Consider the following 18,609-nt stretch of genomic DNA (forward strand, 5'->3'; position numbering starts at 1 on the left):
ACCATTCAGAAGAGACTGACAGACCCCTGATATACATATACACGGGCACACTGACACACGTGTGCACATTAGCCAATTGGCTTGAGCTTGCAGCTCACAAACTTCTACATTCATGGTTGCCCACCTCATCAAAAGTCTGGTGAGGTGGTTAGAGAAAGGACTGATACCCATTTTACAGACGAGGAAGCTGAGGCCAGCAAAGAGCAGCACTTTGCTCAAAGGCAGACTCGATAAGAGCCCAGCAAATGTAGAGCCCCTGCGTCCCAGCCTTGAATCCTCTGTTTCACTGCAGCTGCGAGCCCAGAAGGCGGGTCAGATCAGCAGGGGTTGAATTCACGCCCCCCATCCCACCCCACTCGTTCTGCCAAAGCCACGCCTCCGCTTTGGCGGCCGCTGGGGAAAAGGGAGCGAGCGGCCTTAGCTTGTCTCTTTAATGCGCGCCCCCGGAGGCCCGGCGCGCCCCCGCCACTATAACTGGAGTGCATGGAGCAGGCTGCGCTCAGAGGGAGAAGGGCGGGCGCTGGGCACCCGCTGACCGACTTTTCCAAGTGCGATCAGCGCCCGTCCGTGCCGCCTCCATGGACTCACCCGGGGGTGCCTACTGCTGAGGACCCTACGCCCGCTAGGCTCCGGGCTGGTCGGCACCAGCTGCTGCACCGTGACCCCGCGGGCTCTGCCGGCTCCCCGCGCCTCTTGCCGCAGCGCTCGCCGTCGGGCGAGGACTCCGCCGCCGCCACGCCTCGCGCCCCGCGCTACCCGCCCCATGCTGGTGCACACTTACTCCGCCGTGGTGAGCAGTCTCGGGAGACGGGGCACGGGGGCATACTCGGCCAGGGGATCGGGGAGCCTGAAGGCTGGACTTTCCAAACCTCCTGCCTCCGTGCCAACGAAATCTCGGAGGGACCGGGCCACAGGGACTCAGTCAGCTGGGAACGCGGCGCTCAGGAGACCTGTGTCCCCAGCCTGAGTCGAGATAGACCTCAGTCCCCGGGGAAGCGGGAGGCATGGCAGCCGGACCCTCGCAAGCTAAGGGGTTATCCTTTGGGGCTGGGGTTCTTTCAGCTGCCAGTGGGTTGCCTAACGCGCCCCTCTCCTTCCCCAGGAGCGCCCCGACGGGCTGGGCGCAGCGGCTGGCGGGGCCCGCCTGACGTCTCTGCCCCAGGCGGCCTACGGGCCGGCTCCGCCGCTCTGCCACACTCCCGCCGCCGCAGCTGCCGCCGACTTCCAGCCGCCCTACTTCCCGCCGCCCTACCCTCAGCCGCCATTGCCCTACGGCCAGGCGCCAGACCCTGCTGCCGCCTTTCCCCACCTGGCCGGGGACCCGTACGGCGGCCTAGTATCCCTGGCACAGCCGCAGCCTCCGCAGGCCGCCTGGGCCGCGCCCCGCGCCGCCGCCCGCGCCCACGACGAGCCGCCGGGCCCGCTGGCGCCGCCCTCCCGTGCCCTGGGCCTCGACCCACGCCGCGACTACGCCGCCGCGGTGCCCCGGCTCCTGCACGGCCTGGCAGACGGCGCGCACGGCCTGGCAGACGCGCCCCTCGGCCTTCCGGGGCTGGTGGCGCCGCCCAGCCTGGAGGACCTGCAGGTGAGGCCCGAGAGGTCCGGGACGGGCAGGGACCGGCCGCGGTGATTTAGCACCGTGGATGGAGGCAAAAGGAGATAAATGCGGGAATCCAACTTTTCTGCCAGCCCGCCACTTCTCACTCATGACTCTGAGGATGCGTCCGGCCTCCCAGGTTAGACGCTGCCTGGTCGTTAGGGCGCAGTGCCTGGATGGCGGCAACCCTCGGCAGGGACCGAGTCACTTCTCTGCCTCTCGGCTGGGCCGTTGAGCCTCTTAGGGCAGCCACGCCCTGTCCCAGTCTGCTGGGGCAGCCTGCGGCTGGGGCGAAGACAGGCGCAGTAGTGGCCTGTCTAAGGTTCAAAATCCTCTTTTTGCACGGCACGGTGAGGTACCTAAGGCTCCAGCTCAGTCGCAGGTGGTGCCGAGGCACGGCGATTCCTAGTCCCGCCCGTCACCGCCCCAGGCGACGGTAGTGCGCGCTGGGCGGAGCAGACAGGGACCCCGGGTAGCAGTGGATTGAAAACCGACAGACGACTAGGTCCACACGCGCCCTGACCGCCTCCTTCTAATTTGCAGGTCATGGATGAGCCGGGAATGAGCCTCCTGGACCAGTCCGTGATCAAGAAAGGTAAGGAACAGCAAGCGTCTGCCAGGGCAGAGCCCGGCGAGGTGGTGCAGGCCCGGGGCGCACAGACCCATTTTCTTCAACGCGGCCCCTTCCTCCTGGGCGTCGCCAGGCTCGGTGGCCACCGGACACTCTTCCCGGCCCAGGAGAGGGGCAGCAGAAGCTGCGGGCCTGGCTAGAGAGTGGGCAGCGGCGCAGGCTTGGTGAGTTGGCCCCAGAGCCTGTGGCCTGGAGTGGGCCTGACCCCGGTCTGCGCTCACGCGGCTGCCGCGCGTGGGTGGGGGGGGGAAGGGCCCTGTCATCTCCCCGCCAAGGGGGGGACGCTCGTGTAGATCTGGAGTTAATTTGCAGAACGAGTTAAACCACTTCCCTGTTTCCTAAGAGGTGGGAATGGGAGTGCTGTTCCCACGGATTTCGGTAAATGATTTCCACTTTACAGAATCTTAGCATTTTGGAGCCTGGCAGGCACTTTCCGCCCTTTCCTTCCCAGCAGGGCCTTAGGGGCCTTGCGTTTCCCTGGGGAATTTTCTTCCCGCGGGAGACTCCTGGTGGCATTTAGGATTAGGGGAGCTGGTGTGTGAATATTGTATGTTAGGCTGTGTGCATGCGGGTCACAGCCTGCCTTCTACTGGGTGTCAGTGTCTACATGAGTTCAGAGTCCGGTCTACATGGTCTTTTCCTAGGTGTTATTGTATTTCTTGGCATGTAAGTGTGTCTCTTTTGTTGTGAGTGAATTTGTGGTGCTTGTCCGTGTATGTTAGGTACATTTCTCTGCATCTGGGAGTCTCTATATGTGTTACAGAGTGTCTGTTGTGTCCTGGAATTTGTTCTTTGGTATATGCAGATTTCTAAGCATGTGAGGGTCCCTCCTTGTGTATTGTGGGAGTATCTGTGTGTCTCTTTGCATTAGTAAAAGCCAGAAGCGTGAGACCCTTCCTATAGTGGATTTTTGGGCATGAGGACTGAGTTTTGGCCATTCCAGGGAAAGGTCAGAGAGAGAGAAAGAGACAGAGACTGACTCGGAGGGGCCCAGGCTTTGGGTGGATGCCGGAAGGAATTCCGAGGCGCACAAGAGCTGGAGATGCTCAGGGCAGGTGTGCTCCCGTGGTATATGGCTCGAGTTGTTTTTCACACCAGTGAATTCAAGCCTGGGATCTGCTTACCCTCCACACATTCTCAAAGGAGGCTAGGATGGATGTGGGGACTGGACTTCCAGGAGCTGGGGCTGGGTATCCAGGGCTGGGAGTGGGTTACAGACCTCCCAGAACATGGTGGGGGTAGGAGGGTTCCAGGAATTGAGGCTGTGTCACCTGGAGCTGGGGGTGTGGAGAGGACACTGGGAACCTGGCTGCACTCTGGACCTAGCACTTCGCTGGCAGGCGCTTCCTTTGCTTAGTGGACAGCGTCTTTCTTGAACCCCACACAAGGAAGAGCCTGGTCTGCAATTGGCAAACGCCTGCTGCTGGGCTTTGTCCACCAGAGATATGGCTATCTCCTGCCTGGGCTCAAGGGGTCGGGGGCCTAGGTTCACTGACTCCCTGAGGGAGGTCTGCATTTTGAGCTTGGGGACCTCTGCCCTGGGGAAGACTAGAAGGATCAGCTTTTGCTCTGAGCACCTTAACCCCAAACCCCAGACCAGAGCCAGAACAGGAGACAGGATTGGAGGAGGGACTGGAATTGCTCCAGAGTTGGTTTCTCTCAAAGGACATCAGTTTCCAAAACTCTAAAATACTAACTCTTCGCCGGAATCCACGAAGGCAGTCCCAAGAACACGAGTGTGGCCCGGAATGTCCCGGGTGCTGCACGCTGGCTTCCCGGGGCGGGTGGGCGCTGCGGCGGGCGGGGAGCGGCAGCGTGGACACGAGCGTGCACACCAGCGGGACCCTAGGGCCAGCCGGTTGGTGGCCGAGCGGAGCGCCGTGGAGCTCCAGCGACATGAGTGGGAGATTGCACCCTGGACGCCCACCCCAGTCATCGAGTTACAGCCCGAGGCGCTGCAGCAAAATGGGAAGGGGCAAGAGCCGGGGGCTCGGTGCGGAAGGAAGCGCCTGGTTCCAGAGCCGCGGTCTCGGCAGTCCGCGGCCAGGGCGGGCCTCTGGGGAGGACAGAGGGTCAGTGCGGGCGCTTCGGGCTTCGCAACCGCGCAGGCAGAGCTGGGTCCGCTGGTCGCGACCTAGGGGAAGCGTGCGCGGGTGACCCAGGGGAGCCGCTGTGGTTAGGCAGGCGGCCCGGCTGGAGCCCTGCTGCCTAGAGACGACGTCCCCACCCTCGCGCAGCCGGCAGTTTTCACCTGGGCCTCCGCGGTCACTGCGGGACTCCCCGCCTCGCTGCCAGCCTCTTGGGTCGCCAGCCGGGCGGTGGATTAGCTCCGGCCTTCATCCTCAGGCCCTTCCGACGGCATCCGGAGCCCTCGTCGTGTACCGAAGACCTCCGATGCCCGCCCGGTGCGGTGCGAGGCCCCCCGCATGGCGCCCGGGCCCTGGAACTTTAGAAGCCGCTCTTAGCCAGCTGATTGCTCCAGCTCCGGCCGTGGCGGGAGGCGCGGCTGCGTCGCGGGCGGGAGGTTGGGGTCCTGGGTGCGAGACGGAGACAGCCCCAGCCCGACACCCGAAGCAGCATTGCTACCGCGGGGAGGCGTGGGCCTCGACTTCTCCTCTTCAGCTGGGGAGAGGAGCCTGGAAGCTCTCAGGGCCCAGAACTGGGTTATAAAATCTTCGCGGACTCCAGGCACTCGTCCCGGAGGGGAGGGAAGACAAAGCCCCCGCCCCAGCACACACTTCCAGGTCGCCCACCCCTTGCAGGGGTCAGGGCATGGCAGACTGGGCTGAGGCCAACCGCAGGGGAAGTGGGGAGCCCTCTGTTTTCTGCCCTCATTTGTCACCTCCGGTTCTGCAACCTGTCCCAGAGACACAGAAAGCAAGCGGGACTGGTGGGGGAGACGGAGCTGGACAGGAGTATCATCCAGGCAAGAAGGTAGTGAGTCGGTCTGTACAGGACGCAGAAGGAGCTCAGGGTTGGAGCGGTGAGTGCCTGAGGGTGGCAGGCTTTCTAGAGGGGAGACATTTGAGCCGAGCTCTGGAGGGGCTCCGTGGGTGAGTTGAATGAATGGCTGGTGGGTTTTGAAGTCTGAGTGCATGGGGGGGAGGGGAGATAGAAAGAGCAGAGCTATTTTCACCACACTAGGCACAGCATGTGCAAATGCCCTCCCTGTGGGAAAGACAGGCAGGTTTAAAAGGCTAAAAACTTGCGTGGGTTTTAGGTTTTGCCATTACAGCTGGAGGGAGTGATTTAAGGATGAGACTTGAGATATTTCCCTCTGGAGGAAAGTGGGTGTTGCCTATTTGGGGATGGGGAATCCTCTCCACAGGCTCCACTGTCCAATCTCAGGGGGTCTCCCTGACAGGGGCTGATGTAAATAAATAGTCACCCTCTCTTCTGTTCTTCTTGGCTCTGAGGAAGAGGTGGGGAGAGTCTGGGCTTCCAAGTGAATCTCCAAGCAGTCCAGGACTGGAGTGAGATGAGTGACCTACACAATCTAAAGAGGCGCCTAAAAACTCAGTAATCAAGATTAATAATATGTTAATGCAGCATTTTTTTAAAAAAAATGCAAAAAGCCATGATAAATTATCAAAAAGTTACATAAAGACAGAATCTGACCCTGCACTTCAACAATCCTTCCTCACTTGCCTCCCAGGCTACTGTCTGCCCCAGAAAGCAATTAAAAGAGCAGTGCCTAATGCAGACAGTTTGGGATTTACCTGCGGACAGTAGGAGCTGTGGAACAGCGTGGAGCAGGAGAGTGAGAGATAGGAGCTATGTTGAAAAGAAATCCTCTGCCAGCTGATGAAAAGGAAACTTAACCAGCAAGTCCCACTGGGGTAGATGAAGAGCCCAAAGAGGACTAGGGGAAAGGTCACTACCCCTCCTATTGCCTTCCTCCTGACACCTCCTCCCACCACGCTTTGGGCCAGTGGTACCCTAAGTATGATCTAAGAAACCACATGCATCAGAATCCCCTGGGGGTGCTTGTTTAAAATGCAGATTTCCTGGAAACCATCCTACGTCTACTGAATGAGAATCCCTGGAAGTAACTTGCATTAATTTTATTTTATTTTTATCGCTTCTCGACCTTTTGGCCAAGATCAAGTGTATTTTATTTTATTTTTATTGTACATGTTTGTAGGCTACAGTCTGTCGTTCCATGGAACTTGCGTTTTAAAACTGATTTATTGAGGTAAAATTTACATACCTAAAGTCCACCCATTCTAAGAACACAATTTGATGGGTTTTAGTATGTGTATGGAGTTGTGTAACCATTACCACAATCCATTTTGAGACATTCTAATCGTCCCCAAAAGTTCCTTCATTCCTACTTGTAGTTAATCCCCACTCTTACCCCAAGCCGTAGGCAACCACTGATCTGCTTTCTGTCCACACCTTTGCATATTCTGGACATGTTATACAAATAGAATATATAAATATGAAGACTTTTGCATCTAGCTTCTTTTATTTAACATACTGTTTGGCTTTTTTGTTTCTTTTTTAATGATGACCGGTAAGGGGATCTTAACCCTTGACTTGGTGTCAGTACCACGCTCAACCACTGAGTTATGCGGCCATCCCAATACAGGATGCGAACCTGTGGCCTTGGTGTTATCAGCCCCGCACTCTCCCGGGTGAGCCATGGGCCAGCCCTAGCATACTATTTTTGAGGCTCATCCCTATTGTGGCATATATCAGTATGTTTCTTTTTTTTTTTTTTTTTTTCTTCTTTTTTTTTTAAAGATGACCTGTAAGGTGATCTTAATCCTTGGCTTGGTGTTGTCAGCACCACGCTCAGCCAGTGAGCGAACTGGCCATCCCTACATAGGGATCCAAACCCATGGCCTTGGTGTTATCAGCACCGCACTCTCCTGAGTGAGCCACGGGCTGGCCCAGTAGTTTGTTTCTTTTTATACCTAAGTAGTATTCCATTGTGTGGATGTAACATTTTGTTTATCTATTGGTCAACTGATGAGTACCCATGTTGTTTCCATTTTTGGTTGTTATGAATAATGTTGCTATGAACATTCATATACATGCCTTCGTATAGACGTATGTTTTTATTGCTCTTGAGTAAATTCCTAGGAGTAGAGTTACTGGATTGTATAGTAAGTTTATGTTTAATTTTTAAGAAACTGCCAAGCTGTTTTCAGAAGTGGCTGTACTCTTTTACATTCCCTTCAGCAATGTGTGGGGGTTCCAGTTTCTTCACATCCTCACCCACACTTGGTACTGTCTTTTTGATTATGACCAGCTGGTTTTAATTTGTATTTCCCTAATGACTAACGACGTTGAGCACTTTTTCATGTGCTTATTAGCCATTCATCTATCATTTTTAATGAAATGTCTATATTTTGACCATTTTCTAATTGGCTTGCTGTTGAGTTGTAAGAGTTTTTTTTATATATTTGGATACAATACACATCCCTTATCAGGTATATGATCTGTAAATATTTTCTTCCAGTCTGTGATTTATCTTTTCATTTTCTTAAAAGTGTCTTTTGGACCGGCCCATGACTCACTCGGGACAGTGCGGTGCTGATAACACCAAGGCCCCGGGTTCGGATCCCATATATGGATGGCCGGTTAGCTCACTGGGTGAGCGTGGTGCTGACAACACCAAGCCAAGGGTTAAGATCCTCTTACCGGTCATCTTTAAAAAAAAAAAAAAAAGTGTCTTTCAAGGTGCAAAAGTTTTAAATTTTGATGAAGTCCAGCTTATCATTATTTTATTTTACGGATCATGCTTCTGTTGTTGTATCTAGGAACTCTTTACCCACCCCAGGGTCATGAAGATTTTTCTCCTATGTTTTCTTCTAGAAGGAAGTGGGTTTTTTGTTTGTTTTGTTTCATTGGCAGCTGGCTGGTAGGGGGATACAAAAGGAAATGTGATTTCAACAAGATTTCTGGGAGAATCTGTTGCACTCTCCCCAGATTCAGTAGTCAGACACATACCTGTGGATAGTGTGGAGATGTATATGTGTGCCTTGTCTGACAGGTTGAATAACTGAGCCTTGTGTCTGCAGGAGTGTGTATGTGAATGGCTTCTGTGTATATGACTTCTTCTTCTCAGCTTCAGGAGTCACCAGGGTGGGGCCTGTCCTGTGGGTGTGGGAGACAAACACCAGTGTCTCTGCTTTGCCATCTGTGTTAGTTTAATCCACCTCCATGACTCCCCTTCCCCAGCCCACCTGCATCCCTAACCTTGGACTCCATCCCTCTTGCCATTTTTGAGGAAAGAGGCTCTGTTGAAAAAGGGACAGAAGGGACGAGCAGCAAGGTCTATCATTCATATATACACAGAAACATCCACGTCATGTCATTACACTCAGCTGCACCTAAGTTTGCATAAATCAGGCATCAGCAGGAGAAAGCACTTGCAGATATCCATATACATGCCGCTATATTCCCACACACTCAAGGAGGGCAGAGACACTGGATGTATAGATGCGGCTCAACATGCACAATCTCACCCTCATTGCTGTATCTATGGTGAGGGCATACCGTTTTTGTGTACAGTCACTTTTTTGACACAGGTCTAGTTTGCACATGCACAAACAGCCTCATGCACGCTTGGTCTCTCTCCCCTCTCACAGGGCCTAGCCTGGCTTCAGGGGACCCCAGATTTTCATAGCAGTTGGATGGAGAAGGCTGCTAGAGGAGAGAAGAATTTCCTGGTCCTCTGATACCTCCTTCTGGCTAGGGGTGATGGAAGGGAGGAGAATCACTTTGCCCTTCTTTTTCTTTTTTATTTATCAATTTGTGGTTTTACTTTTTATTGTTTTATTTGTTATTTATTATTTTATTTATTTTTTTAAAGTCAAGCTTGTGATATAATTTACATACAGTACAGTTCACCCTTTTTATTTATTTTTGGAGGCAGCTGGCTGGTGTGGGGATCCAAACCTGTGACCTTGGTGTTATGAGGCTATGTTCTAACCGAGTTAACCAGCCAGCCTAGTTCACCCTTTTTAGATATACATTTCTATGAATTTTGACAAATGTATACATAGTCATGTAACCACTAAAACAATCAAGATATGGAATAGTTCCATCACCCCAAAAAGTCCCCTTTGGGCAGAGGGACACAGCTGAAGAGAGAACCTGGGGGTAGAGCACACAGGTGCACAGGCATGGGAGACACCAGGGTGGGGGGGAGGGCACAGAGGGCTCCTACTGCACGTCCATTGTCACTGTGTCTGTTGAATCAGGACATCCTTGCTCCTCATCTGGTGTGGGGCCACAGTTAGGGTAAGCGAGTGAGGCAGGGTCGTGCAAGATCAGGATCAGAGCCTGCCTTTATTTAAAATTTTGATATTTTTTCATCATGAACTTTTGACATTGTTTATCTTTAAAAGGTTTGCATTAAAATACCACAGATCTTGATTACTGAGTGTTTTTGTACACTCCTTGCGAGTGCCTCACTTGCCTTACCCTAGTTCTGGCCCTGCCCTGGGCACAGGGAACTTGTCTGGGGTGCATGTGGGCGTGCTGCTCATTCTTTCCATATCCCCTCAACTCTCCACTTTTCCCACTCACCCCTTCCAAGACCTTCCCCCCTCCCCCATATCTGAAGGGGGACCCAGGGAGGAAGGGCAGGTTTATTATCAGTTGACATCTGGGCTGTGGTTCATCACCCTTTTTCCCACATTGGGTTCCCAGGGACCTTGCTTCACTCATTTATGACATTCACTGATGGCAACCTGTGCCAAAACCCTACCTTTGATGCACTCCTAGTTGATGGGAAGATAGCCATGGAAACAGACAAGGAAGGTTCTGGGAGGTAAGGAGTCAGGGTGGGGTGAGAGGGAGCTGGGGTGGAGGGGCCCGGAAAACTCTCTGCAGAAGAAGATATCTAAACTGAGGCTTGGGAAGGAAGGGACATGCTCAGGAGAGCAAGGAAGGGCCTATGAGACAGATACCCTGGGTGTCCATATCCCAGGTGGTGCTTCCCACAAGTTCCTTTTGGCCTGTGTGTGTGTGTGCGTGTGCGTGTGTGCGTGTGCGTGTGTGTGTGTGTGTGTGTCTGTCTGTCTGTCTGTCTGTCTGTCTAGCCAGTATGGGGATCCAAAACCATGACTTTGGTGTTATAAGGCTGCGTTCTAACCAACTGAGCTAACTAGCCAGCCCCAGCTCTCATTATATTTCTCTTGGTCAGTGGGGGTCTAGAGACTAAAGGACAAACGGAGACCGGGCAAGAGGAGGAGGCAGGAGGCAGAACAAGAAGGAGGGTGAAAGAGGACATTATAACCGGATGGTTAAGGATGTGAACTCTGGAGTCGGGTCAGAGTTCAAAAAACATTTCTGCTCCATTTTAACCTCTTTGAACTTTCTGTTTCTCCATTTTGAAATGGTCATATGGGCAATAGCATCTTCTCCATAGAGCTGCTCTCAGAAAGCATGTGGTATCAGGTCTTGGCACACAGGTGCTCAGCAAATACTTGCCGAATGGCTGGAAGGCTGCGCGCTGCCTTTGAGACCACAGTCCTGGGTTTGCTACTGGTTCTCAGTCTACGGGCTGTGTGATCTCAGGCACACTGCTTCACCTCTCTGGGCTTCAGTCTCCTCATCTGTAAAGTGGGAATAAGTGTAGCCCCCTCATGGGTTGCTCTGGGGATTCAGTGAGGGTATCTATGTGAGCACATAGCATAGTGAGTGCTCAGTAATTGTTAGCCCCAGACTCCCCGCTTGACCCTGCCCTCACACAAGGCCTTGTCTGCCAAGGCTCTCACTTCCTTGAAATAAGAGAAGGCCCAGGAGTTCCTCTGAAGAGCAAGAACCTCAATATTCTCCCTTCCCCCTGAGGCTGAGCAGGAGGATGGAGGTTAGACTGCAGGGAGAACTTTCTTTTAGAGCCAAGAATATCTAAGTGAGTTTTAGAAAATTAACTTCTCAGATTCCCTTCCCTGACTTTCACAGCTAATTAGTAGATAATTAGGGAGTATTTGGGGGAGGGGGCTATAGGGCATATCTCCCTGTTCCTTATCTCCTTGAACATCCCAGAATGAATTGGCAGGAAGGGGGCCTGGACTGAAGGCCTAATAGTGCAATAACCTCTCTGTCCCCAGGATGTGGGAGTCCAAAGCCCCCAGGCCCCTCACTGACCTTAGGGGTTGGGAGGACAGGGAGGACTAACGTGGGGATCATAAGTGGGAACGGGGAGAGTTGGAGGCCCCTTGTGATTGGGATCTGGCTGGGCCCTGCCACAGTGACCCAGAAATCCTGCCTAAGCTCAGACCCCATCTCCTCATACCCACCTCCCTCTCTGATGGCACTTGCCAAAACACCAAGTCTCTGCTGAAGCTGTTTGAGTTTTGGGAAGGCACTAGCCTGGCTCAGTGAGGGGGACACAGGTTCAAGAGCCAGACAGCTCTGGGTTCAGTTTCCATACCTGTATGCCAAGTGAACTTGGGTAAGTCACATAAACCTTTTTAAAGCAGGGAAAGTAGCACCACCTCCAAAAGGTGTTGGGACATTTCAGTGCACACAGTTGGTCGGCACATCACCAACGTGCCCCATCCACCGCTGACTGGTCCCGTGCCCTGTGGTCACTGGCTCAGTGTTCCTTCCTCCCTGCTCTTGCTCCACAGTCCCCATCCCCTCCAAAGCCAGCAGCCTCTCAGCCCTGTCTTTGGCCAAAGACAGCCTCATTGGCGGCATCACCAACCCCAGTGAAGTCTTTTGCTCCGTGCCCGGCCGGCTCTCACTGCTCAGCTCGACGTCCAAGTACAAGGTGACGGTGGGGGAGGTACAGCGACGACTCTCGCCTCCCGAGTGCCTCAACGCCTCTCTACTGGGGGGCGTCCTCCGCAGGTAGGAAGGCCAGCCCACAACTGCACAGCACCCAGCCCCATATCCCTGGTCTCTTCAGACCTTCTCAGGGCATCAGAGAGGAGCCAGGCTCACCCCAGGCCACAGCGTCATCTCTGCCTCAGTCTCCCTGGGGGAGAAGGGCCCAAGGATTCTAGATTGTGCATGCTCTGGGGGCAGGCCCAGGTCCCCAGCATTTCCCAGCGTCTGTCTGTAGGCTTGGGGCTGGGGCAGAGGCAGAGAGATAAGCCTGGGCACAGAGAAGGGATGGAGAACTCACCCCCGTTGGGCAGAATGGACAAAGCTGGGTCTGGGGAAGAGAGAGCGCCATCTCACCCACTCCCCTAGCAAAGGGACCCCCAGGACCCATGGCCCATTCGCCATGGCAGCATAGGCTTTGCTGGTGTGTGTGGCATGGGGAGCAAGGCAGTTCCTGGTTTGATTTCCTAGTCACTTGTCTGTCTGTCTCTGTGTATGTGCTTGTGCTGGGAAGGATGTCTCTGCTTCAGGGCTATGAGTTTTGATGAGCCTGAGAATAGTGTGCATGTGTGTAGCAGGGGATGGCCAAGAGTATATGTTTTCATGTGTGTGAGTGTCATGTGTTACTTTTAGTGGGATGTGTGGGCTAGAGTGTGTCCTACTGTGTGTATGTGTGTGTGTGTAATTGCATGTGCATCTGGAGTTAGTCATATATATATTTACACATCTATACCTCTGTGTAGGGGTTGCATTTGTGTGGTTATAGGGGGTTTCTCCTTATTTTGGGTCTCTTTGAGCAATGTGGAGGGACATGGCTAAGTCTCTAAGTGGTTGAACTTATGTTCCTGGGATCCTGACTTGGTATAATCATGTGTCTCTATCTGTGTCTCTGGGTGTCCCTGGGCGTCTGAGTCTGTACATATGTTTGTCTCCATTGGTGTGTGTCTCTCTACTCTTGGCCCTGAGAGTGTATTCATCTGTCTGTCCATGTGTGTGTCTATGAGTCCCCGGATGGCTGTGTGTGTACCTGTGTCTCCCTGGGTATGTCTGGGTATGTCTGTGTCCCTGTGTGTCTCTGCATATAGGTCTATGCATCTCTGGGCAGCTGTGTATGGCCCAGCTAGGGTGCTATGGTGGGGAAAAGACCCAAGATCCTAGCCTATCCTTCCCCACTCTGGGCTGCCCCTGCTGTTGAGAGAGGACTGGGAAGAAATGAGGGGCTCCTGGAGTTGGGTGCTAGGCCCCCACTCCTGTCTTGGCTGCAAAACTAGTGAGGTTAGGAAGAGGTTGGGACCTTGCTAAAAGAGACTCCAGAGCATTCCTAGGGCCAGACCCAAGCCTCAGCAGGGGTTGGTGGGGCAACAAGCCCCTTTTGGGGTCACTTATCCTACACGCTTCTCTCTTGTCTTCATAGTTGTGTGTGTGTCTCTCTCTGTGCATGTCAAGGGCTAAGTCCAAAAACGGGGGTCGGTGCCTGCGGGAACGGCTAGAGAAGATTGGGCTCAACCTGCCAGCTGGCCGTCGCAAGGCCGCCAATGTGACACTGCTGACTTCACTGGTGGAGGGTAAGTGAGGTCTGAAGGTGGGCATGAGCATGTGTGCGAGGGGATGTGTGTCATCTGGTGTGACTGTCTCTAATGCAGGAGGGTGTGTTTTGTCATGTGTGTGCATATTCATGAAAGAGTTGCACTGTGTGTGTACTCTCTGTGTGTCATGTATAAGTAACGTGTATGTGTTCTGTGTGTGTAGTCTTTGTGTGTGTTTGCATGCACACATGTACACATGCAGTAGAGAGCTCCTTGCAATGTGTGCGTGTGTGTGTGAGCACATACACACAGGGAGTGGCTAGTGTTTAGATGTGGTAAAGGGATGAAGGGGATGAGAACCCCCTTCCCTGGAGGTTGGTGACTCTGGGGTCTGGCTCTGGGCTACTTGGTGGGCCCAGCTCCCATCTCTGAGCTCAGAGCCCCTCCCTGGTGGCCTTAAGGGAGGGCAGTGGAATTGAGGCTGGAGCTGGACTGGGGAGGGAAATCAGAGTGGGGCATCTACAGAAGCAGAATGGGGCAGGATGCACTTTGGCCAGGGGTGGGATGTTAAAGGTTGTGCTCCAGGCTCAGAGGTACACCTGGCAGTAGTGACAGCTCCCCTCCCTCCAGGAGAGGCCGTGCACCTGGCCCGAGACTTCGGCTATGTCTGTGAGACGGAGTTCCCAGCCAAGGCAGCTGCCGAGTACCTGTGCCGACAGCATACTGATCCCGGGGAACTGCACAGCCGCAAGAGCATGCTGCTGGCTGCCAAGTGAGTGAGGGCACCGTGCACAGGTGGTCATGGGTGCATGCACAGGCACAGATACCACCCATAAGCACACATGTGTACATGTGGCACATGTGCCACCACACATGGTCACAGCTGGCTCCCTGCTTAGGCTCACACAGGCACACATGTGCATGCCACACAGACACATGTGGGTGTATTTGGGCATCATGTTCATCACATGCAAACACACATGAACACTCCCCACAATCACCAGGAGCACACAAGGACACCACATGTGAACATATCTGGGTCGTATGCATCAGTAAAAAGTGTCACATACAGGCTCGCACAGGCCCATGTACAGGAACTTCACTCACATACACCGCCCCATGGCACCACCAGCCCCAGCCCCAGCCCCCTGCCTGAGCCTTGCCCATCAGCCCCTCTGCTCCAGTTAACTCCATCAGGCCCCCAGGTCACACCTGACCCCTCTGCAAGTCCCACTGGTGCCTCGCTGGCCACCATTCACATGTGTCTCCTCAACTCAGTCTCATCTCATGCCTGGACCTTCACTCCAGAGCCCCAATGTTCCCTCAGCCTCCCTGCACATGTCTTGCTCCCCTGCCCAAGAACCTTCAATGGCTTCCACTGTTAATGCATTGATTGTCAAACAAGGTTCTGGGGGGACAGCTCAGGGCCTGTTTAACAAACCAGTATTCCATTAAGATTTAGTTTTTCAGAAAGGGTCTCTGCCTTAGTCTGTCTGGGCTACTTTAACAAAATACCATAAACTGGGTGGCTAATAAGCAACATCAATTTATTTCTCACAGTTCCGGAGGCCAGGAAGTCCAAGATCAAAGCAGATTCAGTGTTGGGGAAGGGCCTGCTTTCTGGTTCATAGACAGTACCTTGCTGCTGCGACCTCACATGGTGGAAGAGATGAGGCGTCTCTCTCTGATCTCTTTTATAAGGGCACTAATCCCATTTATGAGGTCTCTACCCCATGACTAATCACCTTCTAAAGGCTCCACCTCCTAATACCATCACCTGGGGGTGGGTAGGATTTCAAGATATGAATTTGGGGGGACACAACCCCCCATATTAACAACATGGCAGTTTCACTGCAAGAAAAGACAGAGAAAGAAAGGGACAGGGGAGAGATCTGAGAACCACCAATCTGTAGGCTAATGTCCAAACTCCTCTGAGGGCCCCACAATCTGGCCTACAGAAACCACCCACTTCAGGTGTCCTGAAGTGGCATTGCCCTCACATCCTCAGGCTTGCCCTTCTCCTGCTTTTTTTTGGTGGGGGGGAGGTGCGGGTGGCTGGTAAGGGGATCTGAACCATTGACCTTGGTGTTATAACACTGCATTCTAACCGACTGAGCTAACAGGCCAGCCCTCTCCTGCTTAGAATACCATTTAGTCCCCCTGCCTAATGCAGTCCTTCAAATCACAACTGCACCCTCCCTCCTTTGAGACTTTCCTCAAGTCCCCTAGGCAAAAGTGGAATCACAGACTCAGCTGACTGCCAAGTGGAGAGACCTTTGAGGCTGCTCATATTGTAGTTGGAGAAACATACTGAGTGGGCCATACCTCATTTATTAATCAGCTCATTATCTAGCACTTCCTGGGTACCAGTCACATGGAAGATGCTGGCTGCATTCTGTGGGACACAAAGATGAGTGCTCCATGTGCACAGGATGCACAAAGGAATGAATAATGGCCACAGACTAGGGCTGGATTCAAATTCCAGCTTGGTCACTTTGGCAGGTCATCTAACCTGGCTGAAACCAGTTTGCTCATCCATATGATGGGGATAATAATAGTATAAATTTGTTGTGAGGACTAAGTGAGATGATGCATGTAGTGTCATTGGCATAGCATCTAGGCCTCAATTAATATTCACTGCCAGCTATTATTTCAATTATGCAAGGCAGATTCTGGATGGTTACCTAATTATCTTAGAGTCGAAGTTCTATGAAGCATTGGGTGCTTGTGGTGGGAGAAATCAAGGAAAGTTTTCTGGATAAGGTAGTAAGTTGTTCGGCTGTACTTTGAATGTAGGCAGGACATCCACAGGGAGAGAGATGGTAGTGTTTTGGCATGTGCTATCTACTAGCTGTGTGATATTGGGCGAGTCAATTAACTTCCCTGAACCTTAGTCTCCTTTCTTGTAAAATGGGTATGATCATCATTTGTAGACTGTTGGAAGGGTCAGCAGTGATGTGGATAATATATATAAAGTGCCCAGCACATCGTAGGTCCTTCTCTAGGCTCAGGCCTGTGTCTTTTAACCTCTGACCCTCCTTCCCCATCAGGCAGATCTGCAAGGAGTTTGCGGACTTGATGGCTCAAGACCGTTCACCGCTGGGCAACAGCCACCCGGCACTCATCCTGGAGCCTGGAGTGCAGAGTTGCCTGACACACTTTAGCCTCATCACTCATGGCTTTGGCGGTCCCGCCATCTGTGCTGCCCTCACTGCCTTCCAGAACTACTTGCTGGAGTCCCTCAAGGGGCTGGACAAGATGTTTCTAAGCAGTGCGGGTAGTGGGCATGGTGAAACCAAGGCTTCAGAGAAGGATGCCAAGCATCGGAAATAACTGCTTCTTCCGTCCCATCCCAAGGGAGCTCCCAAGGCCTGAGATGAGGCCTTAGCTGCTGGGGCATGGGCCTGAAAGGACTAAAAGGTGCAATTAGAGTCAGGCCGGAAAAAGAACATACATCAGAAACCCCAGGGTTAGGGGTCTGGGTTGGAGTAAGGGAGGGTGGCCTCTCTATGGTGGTTTGCTGGTAAGTTAAGGGCCCAGGTGTCTGTCTCATGTGTGCAATTTTCTTACCTTTGATTGCTGAGAAGGGCTTGGACAGGAAATCGGCATGGAAAAATGTGGCTCATGGTGCAGAACCCTTCCCATTAGGGTGCCTGGGCAGCAATGGGTGCTCCTAGAGACCAAGGCCTTCCCGTTTTTTACTGATGGCAAGAGAAAAATTGTTAGCAAATCAAGAGGTGCTACTGAGGAGTTGATATCCCTCATCCCAGAAGCACTTTGCCCAGAAAAGGGGTGCAGGCTGGAGACCCCAGTGGGCTCTTTAGACCCCTCCTAACCTTGGAGAGAAGTAAGCAGAAGGGCCCTCAAAAAACAAAGATGTTCAGATCCCCCTACTGACCAGCTGCCAACAAACAAAGAAGATAAAGCACAAATTGCAGTACTTGAATCCAGGCTGCACCTCAGTCTTGTTGTCTGTCCTATTTATTTATGTATGTTGTAATTAAATTTGAACATTTAAAAATGTCCAGTGCAACTTATTTATCCCAATGAGTTGGGGATTCATTTCACTGTTTTCTGCCCATGCACCAAGATGTCCAGCTGGACCAGAAGGAGAGGGTGTTTTTGCTCAAAAAGGGCTGTGGGTGGGCTGGGAGGGAAGAGCAGTGTGTCAGGTACCCTGAGGTTGCTGCTGGGATTTTGTATTGACTGTTGTTTCTCTTGACCCTGAAGTTGATGTACCTCCCCATCTCTCAGATTGATTTCTCATTGTTGTAATAAAAAGCTTTCACTGGATATGACACCCTCCCTGTCCTTTTTCAGTCCAGGCCTGGATTTGGCTCCTAAGAGGGCAAGGTCACTGGGCAGAGGCAGTGCCTGGGAATTAGTATGGGGGGGAAGGGGCCTCTAAGAGGGAACCCCAAAGAGGGATTGTAGGCACCTCTGTGTGAGAGGGGATACAGATATTGGTGGATCTATCTGGGTTGTCCGTGTGGCTATTAGTTTGTGTGTATGTGTGTCAAGTGAATACTGTGTATGTACTATTGTGACTTGGTGCGCCTGTGGGTGAACGTGTCAGTTCAGCTGTTAGGTTTACGTGATGTTGTTACCTTGACCGTTGGTGGTGGGGCTGTATGTGTCAGTGTGAATGCTGGTGACTGTGTGTGTGCGCGCATGTGTGTGTGTGCATATCAGGCAAATCTAATCCAGCTCTCTTGTCTTGAAGATTTCATTCTTCAGGCATCTTTTCTTTCCTGCATCATTGATCTCTCCCTCTCTACTGGATCGTCTACTAGATCATTCCCCAAAGGACATGTGTTTTACGATCAGTCATCTTACAAAACATAAATTCTTTCTCTGTTTATTTCCTATGCAGTTAAGTTTTTGAATGATTGCTACATCCCTACCTCCACTTCCTCACTTCCTGTTCACTCTTCAACTCACTTCAATCAGGCTTTTGTCACTACCAGTCTACTGAAATCCATTCAGCATGGTCATCAGTGACCACAGCATCAAATCCAAAGACCTTTTGTCTGGATTTAACAGAAGCATTTGACATGGCTGAC

At 52.6% G+C, this 18,609-nt stretch overlaps 1 protein-coding gene across 1 annotated transcript; it reads left to right on the forward strand.

Moving 5' to 3' along the window:
- The first annotated feature begins 763 nt into the window (after positions 1-763).
- Positions 764-16,879, forward strand: TFAP2E (transcription factor AP-2 epsilon). Its single transcript, XM_063106697.1, has 7 exons — positions 764-790; positions 1,103-1,585; positions 2,141-2,192; positions 11,822-12,044; positions 13,467-13,585; positions 14,177-14,318; positions 16,597-16,879. The coding sequence occupies exons 1-7, from the start codon at positions 764-766 to the stop codon at positions 16,877-16,879; spliced, it is 1,329 nt and encodes a 442-aa protein (XP_062962767.1).
- The last annotated feature ends 1,730 nt before the right edge of the window (positions 16,880-18,609 follow it).

Source organism: Cynocephalus volans, chromosome 8 (assembly GCF_027409185.1).
Source record: "Cynocephalus volans isolate mCynVol1 chromosome 8, mCynVol1.pri, whole genome shotgun sequence".
Lineage (NCBI taxonomy): Eukaryota > Metazoa > Chordata > Mammalia > Dermoptera > Cynocephalidae > Cynocephalus > Cynocephalus volans.